The sequence below is a fragment of the Pelodiscus sinensis genome, chromosome 7 (assembly GCF_052426305.1).
Source record: "Pelodiscus sinensis isolate ZL-2025 chromosome 7, ASM5242630v1, whole genome shotgun sequence".
Classification (NCBI taxonomy): domain Eukaryota; kingdom Metazoa; phylum Chordata; order Testudines; family Trionychidae; genus Pelodiscus; species Pelodiscus sinensis.
The window spans coordinates 58,199,776-58,217,043 of NC_143058.1; the positions used below are offsets into that span (position 1 = coordinate 58,199,776).

General features: G+C 44.6%; 2 protein-coding genes across 6 annotated transcripts in view; one reads left to right on the forward strand and one right to left on the reverse strand.

Annotated features, from left to right (window-relative positions):
- Positions 1 to 17,268, forward strand: part of SUMO1 (small ubiquitin like modifier 1) — a 115,994-nt gene that overhangs the window by 13,725 nt on the left and 85,001 nt on the right. Inside the window, exon 5 of one of the 4 annotated variants that reach the window (XM_006130741.4) lies at positions 567 to 3,835. The exons of the other annotated variants lie outside the window; for them this stretch is intronic. Within the exon in view, the coding sequence (XP_006130803.1) occupies positions 567 to 635 (69 nt within the window). The 3' untranslated portion in view covers positions 636 to 3,835. Of the gene's footprint in view, positions 1 to 566; positions 3,836 to 17,268 lie in introns of those variants that run through there. 4 annotated transcript variants of the gene reach the window in all.
- Positions 5,412 to 17,268, reverse strand: part of KIAA2012 (KIAA2012 ortholog) — a 125,892-nt gene continuing 114,035 nt past the window's right edge. For both annotated transcript variants that reach the window (XM_075933852.2, XM_075933853.2), the window contains exons 20-23: positions 15,764 to 15,975; positions 8,959 to 9,131; positions 6,830 to 7,049; positions 5,412 to 6,279 (exon numbers count right to left, since the gene is read on the reverse strand). In XM_075933852.2, coding sequence (XP_075789967.2) covers positions 6,117 to 6,279; positions 6,830 to 7,049; positions 8,959 to 9,131; positions 15,764 to 15,975 — 768 coding nt within the window. In that variant the 3' untranslated portion in view covers positions 5,412 to 6,116. The remainder of the gene's footprint in view (positions 6,280 to 6,829; positions 7,050 to 8,958; positions 9,132 to 15,763; positions 15,976 to 17,268) is intronic.

Sequence of the window (17,268 nt, forward strand, 5' to 3'; positions counted from 1 at the left end):
TGACCTTTGGGACACTGCCTGTGAGAGATGCAGTGCTGATCTGATCATCTTTTGGGGAGATTTGAAAACAAACTTGAAAACATTAGGTATTGGTTGTAGTTTCTGAGGTGGAAGTCCTTTGTTTGTAACCAAGTAAACTACACACTCATAATCATTATGCGATTGGTACACAATTGCATGACCGTAATGGAACAGCTGCACAAGAATAAAGTTCAAGAAGTTGTAAAAAAAAAAAAAAAAAAAAAAGCCGGTCAACTTTGAGATCTGGAAAATCATTTGGGCTTACCAGACACTGCTGCTGACTCCAAACTAGATGTACTGCAAAGATGAAACAAGTGGAGAGCATGGGGTTAGGACTAGGTAATGTTGTTGGTGTTGGCTAATAAGGTATAGTGGCAAGACTATTTTCCTACTGCTTTTATTCTGTTGAGGAAATATGACTGGGCAAAGTAGTAAAATCTTTAACATGCTTGTCCAGGAGCTGCTGTGCATTCAGAACAACTGATTTATAACAATTTTGTGTGATTGTGATTGTGTTTTTGTTTTTTTTTCCCCTGTTCTCACAGCTGGGGATGGAGGAGGAAGATGTGATTGAAGTTTATCAGGAACAGACGGGGGGTCACTCGACAGTTTAGATTCTTCTGATTCTTTCTCCCCCCCCTTCCCCTTACTCCTTTTTTATTTTTAAATAATAGTTCTTTTGTAATGTGGCGTTCAACACTGAACTGAAACTCGCACCCCACCTCTGGGAATTTATTTTCAAACATCTGGTATCTTGAATTCTCGTGCTCATTATATACTATCATTTCTGTTTTCATTGTGCTGAACTCTTGTGATCCAGCTGCAGCCCTGCTCCCTTCCCCCTTCCTTTTAAAATTACATGTATACACATGCATTTGTATGTTCACTAGGATCGTGCGTTTCAGGCACGAAGGTTAAGATCTGCCAGGTGGGTAAATGTTCCTCATGACTTCCACAGCAGCCCCGAAGTTTTGATGTGTGACTGTTTCACTCCTGGACTATAACTTTCTGTGGGAGATGAAGTTTGTCAGAGAACTAAACAGTGGAGAAGTTGTGGGTCCATAATTCAGGGAGATTTTCCTTAAATTGTGCTGGTGGCCCAGGAAAGAAGACTGTCCAGTTGAAAATGGAAAAGATAGAACTGGTGTCATCTGTACCTTACTCCAGAGATGGCTTCACAGAAGACACAAAATTGAAAACCTTGTTTCTTAAATTTTGGCAGAAGAGCCCAGAAAAGTTCTAACTTTCAAATAGCAATTGATACACAGATATTCATACAAGAGTGTACACAGCAGGCAACTGGTAGTATTCTGATACTCTTTGTACATTTTGACCTGGGACATGGGTTTTGAATGGACATTGTGTCTGTACCAGCTTCATTAAAATAAACAAGATAATACAATTTTATAAACATAACAATTTGTATTTTCTTTTCAAATATTTGGAGATGAAAGCAAGAGAGCAACTGGAAAATGATAATACACTGGATATGCCTATCTACTAAATATTGATCAAAGCCAGTAAATATTACATTCTAAAAACATATTCTCTAAACTAGAATTCTGTTCCCTGCTCACTCCAAGTATTGAACAATAATTTTTATAGTTATGTGCATTCCTTTCTCTTGAAGCTATTAACTGTACTTGTAAGATGATGAAAATATATATACTTGTAGTTTCAGCTTGGATTCTAAAATTAGAGGTTAGATTGAAACCTGTAACTTGGAAGGGAAAGTTGAAAGAAAACAGACTTAAAAAAACAAAATAAAAAAGTTAACCTTTTTCCTCTAGATCACTGCATCACATATGGTCTAGTCAGTAGTGCCCTGATGTAATTACTATCTGATGTGTGAATGGAGTCCTGTCTAAAATGAGTTGTGGGCTCACTGCAGTTCCTCACTAGGGATGTTAAAAAGTGGGTTTTTTTTGTTTTTTTTTATAAACTGTGTGTAAATGCTGTTTATCAACAGCAGTTACACGCAGGGAAGGGAGGAGGTGGTGGCTCTGCAGGAGCCGGTGCTTAAAAGCCGGCTCCCCTTGAGCACTGGCTCCCGCCTGGTACCCACACTGCCTCTGAGAGGGGCTTACATATAACGGTGAAGGTTAACTCGTGAGCCCAGGCTCATCAGTTAATTGTTTAAATGAATACACTGTCTCATCCCTATTCCTCACCAGGTATCCTCATCTCAGGAGGTTACCACCATTGTGGGGTACCTGCTTGGGCAGTCTCAACAGTGCATCATAGAATTACGAATGGTCACACTCAATGTTATATTCAGATGAGTCTTAGGGCTCAGCAAGGAGGTGAATTGGCTGGATAGTGTAGAAAAATACATTACTCTGCCCATGTGACATTCAAATAGGACTTGAGAGTGTAGGTTTTTACATCAAGTGCTTGGTGAAAACTCAGTTAACAGTAAAACATTTTTGCAAAATGGCATATTTGTATTGCAGAAATCGCAGATGGGTTTTGAGTTTTTTATGGAGCTCACTGTAAAGTTATACGTGCTTTTCCTTTCATGCTAGTGGTTTCGATGTCCTGTTTCCCATGTATTAATACACTGCTTTTGTACTCATAGCTGCACTAAACAATCTCTTTTGAAGATTAAAATTTTGGTTTAGTAAAGTCAGAAAATATGGATTTTTTTTTTTTTTTTTTTTTTAGTGTTGTGTTTAACCAAATGATTCCTAGAAGAAAAATGACATTGAAAATGGAAGGGAAGAAATAATCACACCAGAATAATGTATGTTGGAGCAAAATACTGTTTTCCAGAATACCAAATATCGCTGTCTTAAGTATGTATATTGCCTCAGTTACAACAGGATCTGAGTGCTTCTCCAACTTTCTAATAAATGCAGCCTCACAGGGTATGTCTAGCCTGCATCCCTCTGTAGGCAGAGGGATGCAGATTAGGCAGGTTGACATTGCAAATGAGGCAGGGATTTAAATATTCTGTGCCTAATTTGCATAAAAATGGCCACCGCGTTTTGCCGACTCAGCACTTAATCGGCAAAAAGTGGCAGTCTAGAGGGGATCTGTTGAGAGAGAATGCCTTTTTCGACAGATCCCTTATGCCTCCTGCAAGGAGGTTTACAGGATCTGTCGAAAAAGGCTTTCTTTCTCGACAGATCTATACTTAATGGTTTAAAGCACAATTATGGCAATGCTTTAAACCAAAAGCGTGGCCATGGAACCCCAGCGCTTTGTGTAACCCACCTTTGTGAGGGGAGTAGCTTACAGCGCTGGGCTGTAGCCTGGTTCATGCTGGCGCTTTACAGCGCTGTAAAGTACCTGTGTAGACTTGTCCTTAGAGAGGTTTGGGGGGAGATTTGGCTGCTGGCCTTCTCTCCTCCAGTGAAGCTGAACTGGTGGTGGCTCTTCTATAGTAGATTTTTCTCCTGAAGTTTGTCGTCCTTCCTCTGCATGCAGACGCTGCTGTTCAGCAACAATGCTTTATCCACTTTTCCTAACTGCTCATAGCCAATCTATTGTTAACACTCCTCTACCATTGTGGCCAAAAGTGGAGCTGAAATGTTGGGAAGATTTAGGAGAGTGTACTCTAATTTCCCCCACTGCACCCTAGTTTTGGAAACTAAACCCAGGCTCCATGTAGGAACACTGTTCCCATGTCTCTTCGGTCTGATTTTTTTTTTAAACATCTGTAAGCTCCCAGGGTCCTTTGTGGTAAACAATCTGTTTATACCTTGTGTTTAGCTGCAATGCTGAGTCTGTTTTGCAGAGCTCTCTGTAAGCTCAATTGTTCACCCTTCTCGCCAACGGAAGTTGATCCAATAAAAGATAATTACCTCAACAATCTTGTGTCTCTGTAATCACATGCTGATATGTTTTGTGGTTTTGATGTTTTTCGATGGTCCCTTGTGCCCTGGAAGGAGTCCAGTGAGATGGACAAACACTTCTGGCTGAAAGGGAGTGCTGTTGCAGCAGCATTTATAACGACGATGGGCAACCGAGAGTAGTGTGTGGGCACCCCTTCTGTTCCCCTCCCTGATACTCCTATTGCCATTAAGGCACGGGAGCCCTACGCTTACCTGCTTCTCCCTCCACCACCGCTTTTAGAGATCCATGAATCCACTAGCTTGCGTTCTGTCCCCACTCCTCCCAGAACTGGAACAGCCACAAACAGCTCTGGGAGGGAGGTGGAGAAGGATCTGTGGTGCTCTGAAAGTGCTGGGAGGGAAGAGTAGGAAGTGTGGGAGAGGTGCATGGGGGAGGGAAGCAGGCAAGGGGTTGCAGGTGAAGCCCCAGTGGGTTGCATGCAGACTGCAGGGTGCCCACCACTGATTTATAAGCTCTTAGAGTTATATCCAGGTCTCTTTCAGCCAGAAAGATGGGCTGGGCTTTGTGCATACGTTGGGAAGACTGAAAGTGAAAAGAAATCACTCAAATCCTGTCCCTTCTCTCAAAATCTCTGTATTGATATTGTATACCAGGCACAAACCATAATGTATTTTTCTTAAAATCTGTAATGCAAATTGCATCTTTGTAAAATAAGGGTAAGTATCATTCATTAAGAGGTCTTTTAACATGTATGATGAAATAACTTTCAGGTGGATAGAGTCTCATAATAAGGTAGAAAGAGGAAACCATATAATCTGTATTCCACAAAAGAATGTGATTAGTTCTTAAGTGGCTCTCATTTCCTACAGTAGCAGCTAAAATCGCAACCTCCGGTTGGGCCCTGTTACTGTAAGTGCTGCATAAAATGAAGTCCCTGCTTGGCAGTTTATAGTATAAAATATTTAAAATCTAAAAGATAAGCAAGTTTATCCTTGTGTAGCTTCACAGGAGATTGCAAGTGCATAAATGTTTGTATGACCTTTGTTAGAAAGCAAATAACTTGCTCCATTTAACTTCCATCTTGGTTCATCTTTTAGGGAGCACTTAGCACGGATGCTCTATTTTTCAACTTCCTTGCTTCTTTAAGGGAGAGTTATTTTTGTATATGGAATATATTTAAGTGTGTGAATCCAAGTGCAAACTCTGAATTGCTGGTGCACAATCAAATATTCTTGTGATAGATCTGCTACAGGTAATATATACAAAGGGTTAAAAGAGTTAACGTGTATTAAGATACCACTCAATACCATTTTTACAGGAAAGCTCAAGTACTGTAAATCAATTTATTTTGCTGCTAGCACTGGTAGTTAGTGCTCATATTTAATTAAAATGAAGTCCAGCTCCAGCAAATAAAGTCTGGTAAAAAATTGTTTCAAACCTTTTAAAATGTGCAGTTTGGTTTGCACATGTACATTTAAATGTTGTTAAATTTGTAAATTCATTTGAATTAAATATGAGCACTAACTACCAATGCTAGCAGTAAAATAAATTGATTATTTACATTATAGCATGTAACACAACTATAGGGGGAAAAAAATGACTAACCTGATTCTGGGGAACAAGAATTGTTTTCTCTGTAGTAGCAGTTTGTATTTGATGTCTTTGTTGGCTGCTTGGGATTGCATGATGCCAAAATACTTAATCCAGCTGCTTGCAGATCTAATGAACCTAGGTAAGTATGCTAGACTAAGAAAGAGAGGCCCTCTTACTCTCTACAGCAGTGGTTCTCAAACTTTTGGGGCTCCAGAGCCCTTTACATAAATAAATTTTTATGCAGATCCCCAGCGGGACCGATTGTATGTGTTGTGTACCTATTGACGATTCCAGTTTGTCAACCTTGCGGAGCCCCTGGAGATGTCTTGAGACTTCGCGGAGCACAGTTTGAAAAACACTGCTTTACAGACTGGGCCTGAGAATTTGTGGGGAGGGCACTGGATAGAAGTCTCCACTTACAAGGTCCACAATAGACCATTGGGCTAACTCACCTTGTTAATTAGGGCATCTGGTTGACTACAACATTTTGAATGCTTGATTTCCTGTCTGTAGGATGGGCATATAAACTGTACTTATCTACAGGCTAAGAGGATTTCAGAGGGAAAAATGTCTCCCCAAGAAGGAATAGGGAAGCCTTAGGCCATGTTTTGTACTTGCCATTGGGTCACATGAGGTAAAGGGAACTCCTGATTGGATTCAGTGAATCAGAAGAGTCCACTGCAATAACTTGTCCCCTCACTATGCTATAACTTATTTTCTTTTGGTGTCTCCAGACCTAGTATTTGGAACAAGTGAAAATAAGAATAAACCCATGGTCGTGAAACTTTCTGTGTATGTTCCAGTCCCCTGGCTTCCACCAGCAGGTCCTGCTGAAATTGCAGGTGTTGCTCCAGAGCTTCTCTTTGCCTGAAAACAAACGGTACTAATTAAATAAAGGTAAACAAAAAGAAGGCAGCTAGTGTTGCTTGCATCTTTAGAAGTGGGCTAGGTCAATATTTTTCTGCTTAATTACATATGCTGCAACTTAAATTCATTGCTGGTGTAACTTTTTTTACTTTAGCCACACTCCAATTACAGCTGCAGTAGGGAACCTGGGCTCTCTGCATTATTTTGTAGTATCAATGGAGCTAGTAGCTATGTTCTCTGAGCTCTTCTAGAGCCTTGGATTCTGGTTCTAGTGCACTTTGGGGATGTCGTGAAAACAAGGTTGAGTCTTATCTATACAACAAACAACTATGTTGTAATTTGGAGTTACGGAGTAGAGAGGACAAATGTTAAATATTGAGCCTTGTTACTGGAATTCCAGTAGTGTGAACCACTGAAGGTTAAATTTTCTCTTAAATAGTTCTAGCTCTACTAGTGTTTTTGTTTAGGTTGGACCCAAGTGACTGCTGTTAACTACTGACGTGTAACTATTCATCACGAATAATTTCCTTTGCTGAATAAGGCTGTTTACCTGGCTAGAAGGAGTGCTTGTGTCTTTGCTTCTTCCAAAGCTAATCTAGCTGTCTCTTCTGCGTTCTTTCTCCTTTCCTCTGCATCATGCCTTGCCCGTTCCTCTTCCTCTAGTTTCTTTCTCTCATACTCAAGATGTTCTTCTTCTGCCACTTCTGCTAGCCGGTGTCGTTCTGCCTCTATCCACGTTTCCCTTTCTTTCTGTCTCTGTTTTTCTGCCTCTATGGGATGGATGACCAGATAATTAGTAACTGTCAACACTTCTCATTTAGGAAAAGGTTGTTTAATTAAAAACATAAAATGATACTGCTGTTGCAGTGTGCCCCCAAACTCAAGATTTAAAACAAATTTTGAACCTATCTTCTCATTCGGCACACTGTCAAGTTTTTTGTCTTCAGCTATGAATCCTAGAAATTTACTTATTTTTAAGGTAAACTGAGAACCTCATGTAGTTAATGCTTCAGTCTCAGGAACCATCTAAGGGAAAAACACCAGATACTGTGAGACTTGAAATAAAATCATAAGATGTGCCAGTACTGATGTCATCGCCATATTAGATGTCCAAGTCTGTGTTTGATTTTGCACCTTCAAACACACAGTGCACTGAATTATGAAATAAATCTATTTGAATCAACCTTTCTTCATGGGTGGTCATATGTTTTTCTAGACCTGTTAATGCCTGCAGTTAACTGAAAGAAAAATTAACACATTAATATTTGAATGTGTTAATTGTGTGCCTGTGGGCAGGGTGGGAGGTGGCAGTGGAGTGCTGATGCCTCAGTTCAGCGGATGGCAGGTGGGCTGAAACAAATGCAGCTCCTGAGATGGTGGAGGGGCTAAAGCAGCCCTAGGTTGCAAGTTCCTGGGTGGCAAAGTCCTTGAGATTTGAGGGGGGCTGAAGCTTGGAATCATGCCCTGAGGGGCTGAAGCCCCCAGCCCTGACCCTGTATTTGAAAATATAGGAAACCTCCCAAAATATAAATTGATGGTATCTAATATTTTTAACTGTGCAATTAAAACCAATTAGTTGCATTAACTTTTTAAATCTCATGATTTTTTGAGTGCTTCACAGCCCAAGCTTTGTCATTCTCTGCTCTTGCCTGAAGGCTAGGGCATGATATGCAACCTCTGTATTTCCACAGTGCCTTTCTTCCAAAAATCTCTCCATGCTTTACCAATTTTAATGTATTAAAAAATTCACAACACGCCTGAGAGTAGTGATGTGTTAATTTCCTCCATCTGTAAAATAGGGATAATGAGGCACTTTGAGGCTAAGTGACATGTATAAGGTGAAGGGGGCAAATCACTAGCAAAGATGGAACTAGAACCCAGCAATTAGCCACTCCCTCTCTCAGTAGGGCTAATATCAAGTGAATGGAGGGGAGTGTTTTGGAAATCTCATATCAGCTGCATTTTGCTGTAACTGGAGGAGAGTCCAAAGCCCCTTTTCACCTAGGGTGGCTGGTCTTTTTTCTACCTCGTTTCCTTCTCTCTGCCACAGGGGGCACTAGGAGCAACCTGCATGCATCTCAAAACCCAGAGCTCCACTTTCAGCAACAGTAGTTGCCACCAAAGCAGAAGGTAAGGATTCCCTTGCCTCTCACTTAACTACCCAGCAGGGGCGGCAACTTTTTGGTCAGAACAGAGATGGGCATGGTAAAGTGTACTTAGAACAAAATATTCCTAGAGGAATCAGAACAATGAACCCCACCATTGGTGGTATGAAATTCGCTTTAACAGCGCTGATGCAATTTCACTCCACTATAAGGAGTGTCTCCTGTATTATGATCTGCTTGAGAGAGCCCTCTATTAACTCATTAGATTCACCTATGGATCCCTTATTCTTAGAGCTACAGAGAAATGTAATGAAGATGCTCTAGCTAGGTACTTACAGATGGCCCTCATTGCAGTAGCACCTGGGTGCCTTACAGGCATTGATTAATTCAATGTTCCCTGAAAAAGGGAGCATTATTATCACACAGAGATTAAGAGACTTGCCCAAGGTCTCTCAAGAAATTCCAAGCAGAGCCAGCAGGTCCTGCATCCAAGTCCTGTGCCTTCACCAGAAAAACCACCCTTCTGGGTGAGTTACCTGTACATACAGTATGTTTTAGCCCTTCTTTAGAGCACCTGCACGCTCTCGTTCCTCCTGCTGTCTTGTTTTCTGCAGCTCCAGAAGTTTTCTGCGATGCTCCTCCTGCTGCTGTCGGACACGTTCTTGTGCTGCTTTCTCATGTTGCAGCCTCCTCGCTGCCTCTTCCTCCTGGCGCCTGCGCTCTTCTTCTAGCTTTTGTTTCCGTAGACTAAACAGAAATTATTAATTGATTAAAGCATTAAGGGCTGGCTGAGCGCACTCTATAGTATAGGTCATAAGAGCGGGTGGGTTCCTGTTCCAAAAATCTAAAGAGATGTGTATAATACAGGAGAGGGGATGGGTTAAAATAGAAGAGTGGCTGATTAGTGGTGTCCTCTTGGTACCAGAAATTTGTATTTTTAATATGTATTTTCTACTGTCCTTATAAAGGTGGATGAGGGTTTTTAAGCTTCCTAGAAGACGTGAGTTTTAAAGAGGGATATGAGGTAGAGAGGGCCAAGGAGGGGGTTCCAGATGCGTGGGCCACATAGAATGGAAGAAGGTATGGAGATAAGAATGGGAGAAGGATCATATAATCATAGAGCTGGAAGAGACCTCAGAAGGTCATCAAGTCTAGCCCCCTGCTCTAGGCAGGACCAATCCCAACTAAATCAACCCGGCCAGAGCTTTGTCAAGCCGAGACTTAAACACAGGATACTAAGGAACAACTAGCATGAAAAAAGTAAAGGGAGCAAGGGTGTGGGGAGCAAAGGGAAACTAAGAGGAGACAGAAGCCAAATTGTACAGGATCTTGGAGGTGGGGGTGAGAGCTCGAAATGTGATGAGGAAGGCAATGCAGGAAATTGAAGGAGGTTTGCACATGGTCAGTGGTGGGCAAAGTCAGCAGTTTTTCTACCAAGATTTGGGTTCGCGAGAGGAGACCAAGAATAAAGTCCAGGATGCAGTGTAGAAGAAAGAGAATGCAATAGTCAAAGCGCAAAGTGATCAGGACTTGAGCAAAGGCCTTTGAAGTAGGAGTGGACATGGGGACAAATAGGGGGACAAAGAACACTATGGAAAAACTAATAGCAATTGCCATTAGGGAAGAGAACAGTGGTCTGTTTAGTCTGGTACTGTATCTTGTTTCTGACAATGAAACCCATATGCTTAGCTGTGCAGAAATATACTATTGGAGGTGAGGGAAGGTGGTGGTGGGGCTTGCTTCTTGAGCTCCATTGGTGATTATCTTATGTTATGAAATATAAGATTCATAGCCCTGTAGTTTTCACCAACTGCTTCCTATAACTGTAAACATTGCTTTAATTCAAGTATCTAATCAATTTAAACTTATTTGCCTCAAAAATATCATACAGGAGTGAGTTCCACAGGTGAATCTATAGTGAATTAGATCGTCCTGACCCCCTTCCCCTTCCTCCTGTTGCTTAAGGAGGCCACATTTTTTCCTCTGTTTACTTGTGATGCACACAGTACTGTCAAGGGTCAGAGCAAGTTGCTTTTGGAGCACATTAGCAATGCAGAGGAGGACACATTTGCATGTCTGACAACTGGCTGTGTTTAAGTATGGTTTAAAAATGACTGGCCAAACTAGAGTAAAATTCAGTGTGGGATCCAGTGCTATTAGAATTAGAACAGCTGTGTTCAGGCCCAAGTGGAGACCTTGAATGGAGCATACTTTTTAAACCAGATTTTAACACCAATGTACCTCTTCCACACTACCCAGTTAGACCAGATTAGAACATGGTTCAAATCACAAACAAGGTGAAACTGTTCAAAGCAATGGAAGGCATTCTGATTTGCTTGTATGTTTTACCCTATCAGCACTCATTTTGCACCAGTGCAGTGGTACAAGACGGTGGCAAATCAGTCCAGTTGTTTAGTGACAACTGAGATTTCCAGTTTAGGTTCACCTCTTTTAAAGGACCTTACCCCTGTCTGACAGCTGGCCCTTTCAATGGAGGAGAGACAGACAGCTGCACCCAGGCCCACCGATGGGGAGTAGAGGGGGGAGTGACAAAAGAGCAACTGCACCAGGGCCTGGCGATTTTCAAGGGCCCAGGGGTACGGATGTCAACATGTAGTTGACTACATGATTACTTGATAACGCTGGGCTTATTGGTTAATCTTATTGACTACATGCCGCTCCCCCCCCCCCCTTGCTGCCTCTATATCAGAGGCAGCAAGAGGGGATGAGCAGGAACCCGTGCCTGTGAGGAGCTGGCTTTAAGCAGGTTCCCTATTAGCACCGGATCCACCTGGCCCTCCCACCCTCTTGCTGCTGTCTCCGACATAGAGGCAGCAGGGTAGAGAGTGAGGGGGGCAGACTGGAGCAGATACATGTGGGGAGCTGGCTTTCAAGCAGGCTCTCCACGTATGCCAGTTCTGCAGACCCACCTGCCCCTACCCCTTGCTGCCTCCCGCAGATGTGGTGGGGGGAGGGGAAGGCAGGCGCAGGTGCTGGGGGAAGCCGGCTTAAAAGCCAGTCCCTCCAGCATCAGCTCTGCAGTGCCACCTGTTCCTGCTCCCCAGTGCAGGGGCTGCTGCTGTGGACCAGCAGCACCAGGGCCTGGCGATTTTAAAGGGGAGCTCTGTGGGGAGCTCAGTCTCTTGCCCCTAACCCCTGCGAACAGGGGCTGCTGCCACCCCATACTGTTGGTAGGCAGGCAGCCAGTTTGCATGGGGCGCTGGTTTTTAAACTGGCACCCCTCGTGGACCAGCTCCTGCCTGCCACCCTGAGCTGCTTTCTCTGATACAGAGGCAGCAGCGTGGGTGGCAGGGGGCTCCCTGAGAATGGGGCCAGGAGCACACTGGCTGCCAGCCCCGCCCCCAGGGATTATCCAGTAGTCATGTAACTGCTGAGATTTTGTGTGGTTACACAACTATTCTATTACACTTTTATTAACATCCCTATTCAGGGTTCCCAGATGCCGCTACTGCGGCAGCGGTGGCACTTGGAGCCCAGGGCCCTTTAAATCACCATAGGAGCACCATATGGTGTGCTCAGTGCAGCTCTAAGTGCTATGGTGCAACGTGCTCTGAGCTGTGCTGAGGGTTGGCTGCCCTGGTCCTGCTCCTTCTAGGGCAGTGGAACTGTCCCCCTCCCTCTCCCTTCCCAGGGGTCCGGCGTGACTACACCCCATAAAGGCCATTCTATAGCTGGAGGTTGCCCGTCTTTCCCTTCTACCTGATATCGTGCCTCCTGACTTCCTCTTCATTCCTAAGCCATGGGGGACATAGTTTGTATGACAGTTATTAAACATACAACACTGCTGCAAAACACCCCGCTAAGGTACCTTCCCTCTGCAGTAACTGGAATAACCCAGAATCCTCACAGTCTTTCCCCATCCACAGTTTCTGAATTGTAGATGGTGGAGGGAATTGTTTTCCTTCTATCAATTCTTTAAAAAGGTGTAATTGCAGGCTTCCTCTGGCCATTCTAAAATGCCACCAGATCAGTCTCTGTACTGCCATCCATAGTGAGTATGTGTCTACACAGGGATAAAAGACCTGCCACATGGCTGTGACTGGCTGGGGTCAACTAACTCTGGATGGTGGGGCTGAAAAAAAAATTGCAGTGTAGACCTATGGGCTGGAACCTAAATTCTGGGACCCTGCCTCCGTTCAGAGTACAAGCCTGAGCCTGACTATCTACTCAGCAATTTTTCAGCTCTAGAACCTGAGCCACTGCCCACCCCCACCCCAGTCAGTTGGCCTGGGCCAGTTGTGGGTTTTTATCCCTGTAGAAACATACCCTAAAAGGCCCAGATGGGGAAAACCTGGAGAGGTGCTCTGGGAGGTGTTCCATTAGCAAGAAGTGATAGAGCAAGCAGGCAGAAATGAATGAAATGGGGCTTTACTCGACATGACAGAGAAGCCAGTATTACATGCCGCGGCTTGTGTTTCTTCATCTCTAGTGAGACACACACACATGCCCCTCCTGAAACTTAATCCTCTCTTTCTCATTTCACCAAGAGCTAACAGTAAGTAACTTTGACTCACAGAACCAGAGAGTGCTAAGTACCTGGCCTAGGCAGAGTTGAATCTTTATCAGGGAGTCAAATAGATATGTGCTCCGTGATACAGGTACTCAGACACCACAATGATGGATGCTGTATAAGCACTTGAAGAATAAAAATAGTGTGGTTTTCTTCAGGGTGACTGGATCTGGACCACAGTGTCAGTGTCGCTTATTTCTGCATCTGGCAACTTGTTATCCCTGGTATGACCTGGGACCCACTACATGACTCCTGTAGACCATTCTTTCCTGTGTCTTTCAGTAGGTTGGATGCATACTGGAATGTCCCCTTCTCTAGAAATGGTAGGTCTTTAGCTGATTGGTTGTAATTCATCATTTGCATCCTATAATAACCAGCTATCTCTATTGGTCTCCTCATCGGCAGCAATTTGGTTTTGTGTCCCGTCTGGGCCTGTGCTGGATTATTCCTGTGTGCTCCAATGCTAAATAGGGATTGGATGCTGTGGAAACAGTCTTATGTAATCGTCTCTTTGCTGTTTTTACTGATGATTCCACTTTCCATCTGCTCAGTGGCTATGTAAAGAAGTGCTGTAATTTGTCAAATGCTCATGGTTGAATTCATTCATTCAAGTTTTGATAGGTAAATTGAGGTCTGTTGTTGGCGCACATGGGGACTGGAATGCTGCATCTTGCAAATCACTTCTCCTCCTCTCATAGTCAGGGTACCCACTTCTCAGAAGTTCGGTTATCTACTGTAACCAAATGCTCCCCCCTCCCCCCCTCCATGAGCAGCAATGCATGGAGCCCTGCTGGTCTAGGAGCTGCCGCCAGAGGGGTGTGCCAGGTGCTTTTCAGAGCTGCCCAAGGTAAGCACCCCCATCCCTTCCTGTACCTTCACCCCCTGACCTACTCCTGGCCCCTGAGCCTGCAGCCCTATCCCAGTGAAAGTGAGTGGGGGAGCTCAAGGGGCAGGGGCTGGGGCAAGGATCTTTGTGTTGTGTGATTAAACAACTGGCAATGCTACCAGGTGGGCATGTGGAAGCCCCAACCCTGCCAGAAGTGCAGACCCAGCGACGCAGCCAGCAGCTCACTGGATACCAGGCGCAGCACCGCCCAAATGTCAGGCAGACGGTCTGTGTATGTGTGGGGGAGGAGGGAGGGTTGACTGCCCAGACTTGCTGTTAATGAGCTGGAGAACTGTTGCTGCTGAATCACTGCTACTGTTTCATTAGCAGTGCGAGGTGCAGAAAGAGTTGTAAGAAATGAAGATTGAACAGCTAAAGCTTTGCTGCTTCTCTGTGAGCTACACACAGGAGTCTGCCAGTCCCTAGGTTTGCATTCCTGAGAGCCTCTCCCTCTTATGCCCTCCTGAAACCCGACTCTTCCTGTCTAGTTCCTCTTACAGCCATCATTCCACTGGAAGAAAGAGGGACCTTGTTAGGTTTTTAATGAATTCTGCTGAAGGTGAAAGAAGCTGGAGGTCCAGCTTCCAAACCTTACAGGTGTCTGTTGCCTGTGTGTTGATTGGAGCCCCCTAAACCTCCTCTGGCTTGCAAAGGAGCGATACTGCCCAGGGCTAACCCCATAACGCTCAGTAAAGGGTCTGGAGGGGAAGTGCCTTAGCCGAGAGCTTCCACAGAAAAACAGGCCCAAGAGCTGTATTAGTTGTCCTATGGATTCCTGGTAGGTTGTTGAGGGATGACGTGTCATGCACCTAGGGCTATTTGCCTCTGGTCCCTCTCTCACCCCACTGCTCATTGAGCTTTCAGAGCTCCCACCTTTCCAGAGATGATGCCGTGGAGATGGCCCAGCTTGTCTCCACTCAAGTCAAGGCAGATCTGTGCAGGCCTAGGGGCATGATCCAACCCAGAGACCTGTAAACTCCCTTCATTTTTTAAAAATTTTTTTTTGAGAAGGGTGCCTGTAGAGCAAGGGTGGGCAATAAGCTGGAGGCAGTTTGCCAGGGTTAGCCCCTGGCTGGCCACCTCTGTGTCCACAGGTATGGTTGTTTGCAGCTCTCGTTTGTCATGGATCGCCCTTCCCGGCCAATGGGAGCTGCGGGAAGTGACACGGACCAGGAGACGCCGTATGTATGAAGGTTCTAGAATAGCATATTTGTGCTGCCTTATTCTACTCTTTGGAAATGCAGTCAGGGAGTATCGGTATGAGATGACGTCTACCCTATCCCCCCGCCCTGAGATGTCATATTGAGATGCTGCTGTGAGAGTGGGATACTTGGAAAGGCATATTTCCTGATGCAAGGGTAGATGAAGGTTGAAGATTTAAGTGCTTGATGTGATGTTCCTTAAATGGAAAAGAGCAATTCTGCTTTTTATGTGGCTGTTCCATCCAAACAGGGCTGGACGGAGGCATGGGTGATCCGGGCAGCTACCCAGGGCACCAACTGACGGGGGGGCGCCTGATGGGCGTCCCGGCTGCGCACCAGCGGTTGTGGCCGGAGCACACATGTGCCGTGTGCCCCGGGGGGTTGGGCCCACGCCCGAGGCCCATGCATGCACCCTGCACCTGGGGGTGGTGCCGCATGCCCGGGCCCAGGGTGCCAACAAGACTCGGGCTGGCCCTGCACCCAAATATTTCCTTCTCCAGTCAGAGCCTCATCCTCATAGACTCATAGACTTTAAGGTCAGAAGGGACCACTCCAATCATCCAGTCTGACCCCCTGCACAGTGCTGGCCACAGAATCTCACCCACCCACTGCTAGAATAATCCTCTCACCTATATCTCAGATATTGAAGTCCTTGAAATGATGGTTCAAAGACACCAAGATGCAGAGAATCCTCCCGCTAGTGACCCGTGCCCCATACTACAGAGGAAGGCGAAAAACCTCCAGGGCCATCCCAACTAACCGTATCTCTTCTACTCTTCTCTTCTGTTCCTGTTCCAGTTCTTCCTTCATTTTTTCCATACGCTCTTGCTGCTTTTGCTGTTTCAATTTCTGTTCCTCCTGTTCCCGTCTTTTCCTTTCTACCTCTCGCCGTCGTCTCTCTGCCTTCTCTGCTCGCATTCTGTCCCGTGATAATTTCTCCTCTTGCTGGTTTCCAAGAAGTTCCTGAATGGTCTGGATATAGGGAAAAGATACTTACTAAATAAAGTTTGCACTCTGGAAATTGCCAGTTGGTTCACTTTTTCTATTGTTAAATTCGATTCATAGTCCTTGAAAAGGATGCACTTTATGTGAGATTTACAAATCCCAGAGTAGATGTGCCTTACCTGGGACTCTTTGTCAATGTGACTTTACCTGCACTGTTTACTTTAGACTGTAAATACAACTCTCATTGCATGGGTGACTCCTAGCACTTGGCCGCTGTTATGACATCTGATGACTATTAGAAAGCCCCTCAACAGTTTACAGTCCCCTAATTTTTCACTTTTGTAAACGCTGTTTTATGAAGCTCTGCTTACCTTGAGATTTCTGATACCACCTCTGCTCTTATTCTTCAGAAATGCTTTTGCTCTCCAAAAGTATGTTGCAGAAAGAGGAGGGTAAAGGGCTGGGTTTGTCTGGCAGTATCAGGAAAGGGATATGAATGATGTGTCTCTCATTTGTGAGGCAAAAGAATGTTTATAATGAAAACAAGCCTAACAGTTGAAAGTACTACAACAAAAATGGAAAGATTTGAAAGAGCTCAGCATTGAACTCTAAGAACTCTAAGTTCGAACTAGGGTGGCTAATGTAGGCATGCGAACTTGCAAATGAAGTCCAGGATTTAAATATCCCGGGCTTCATTTGCATGTTCCCTGGCAGGCGCCATTTTTAAATCCCCTTAGTTCGAACTGACTGCCCGCAGCTACACACGGCAGTTAGAAGTTAATCCGAACTAATTCCTTAGTCGGATTAACTGTTACACCTCCTGCAATGAGTTTTTGCTGTTCTTGTGCAAAAACTTGCTGGGTGTCTACACTGAGTGCGCATTCTTGCGCAAGTAAATTTACAGTACAGCATTGGAAAACAGGGCTTCTTCCGGAAGAGTTATTCCTCTCCCCACGAGGAATAAGCCCTCTTGCGCAAGAGGACAGTGTAGACAGGCAACATGAATTGGAACTGAGGTTGAAGAGGATTATTAAGGGAGCAGGAAGGAATCCATTGATCATCCTTCATGTAGGAACAAATGATACGGCTAGATTCTCGCTGGAACGAATTAAGGGAGTCTATGCTAGGCTGGGGAGGACGCTCAAGGAAATTGAGGCTCAGGTGATCTTTAGTGGGATTCTGCCTGTTCCTAGAGAAGGGCAACTAAGATGTGACAGGATTATGATGATCAATAGATGGCTTAGGCAGTGGTGCTATAAGGAGGGCTTTGGGATGTATGGTCACTGAGAGGCATTTATGGACAGAGGACTGTTCTCTCGG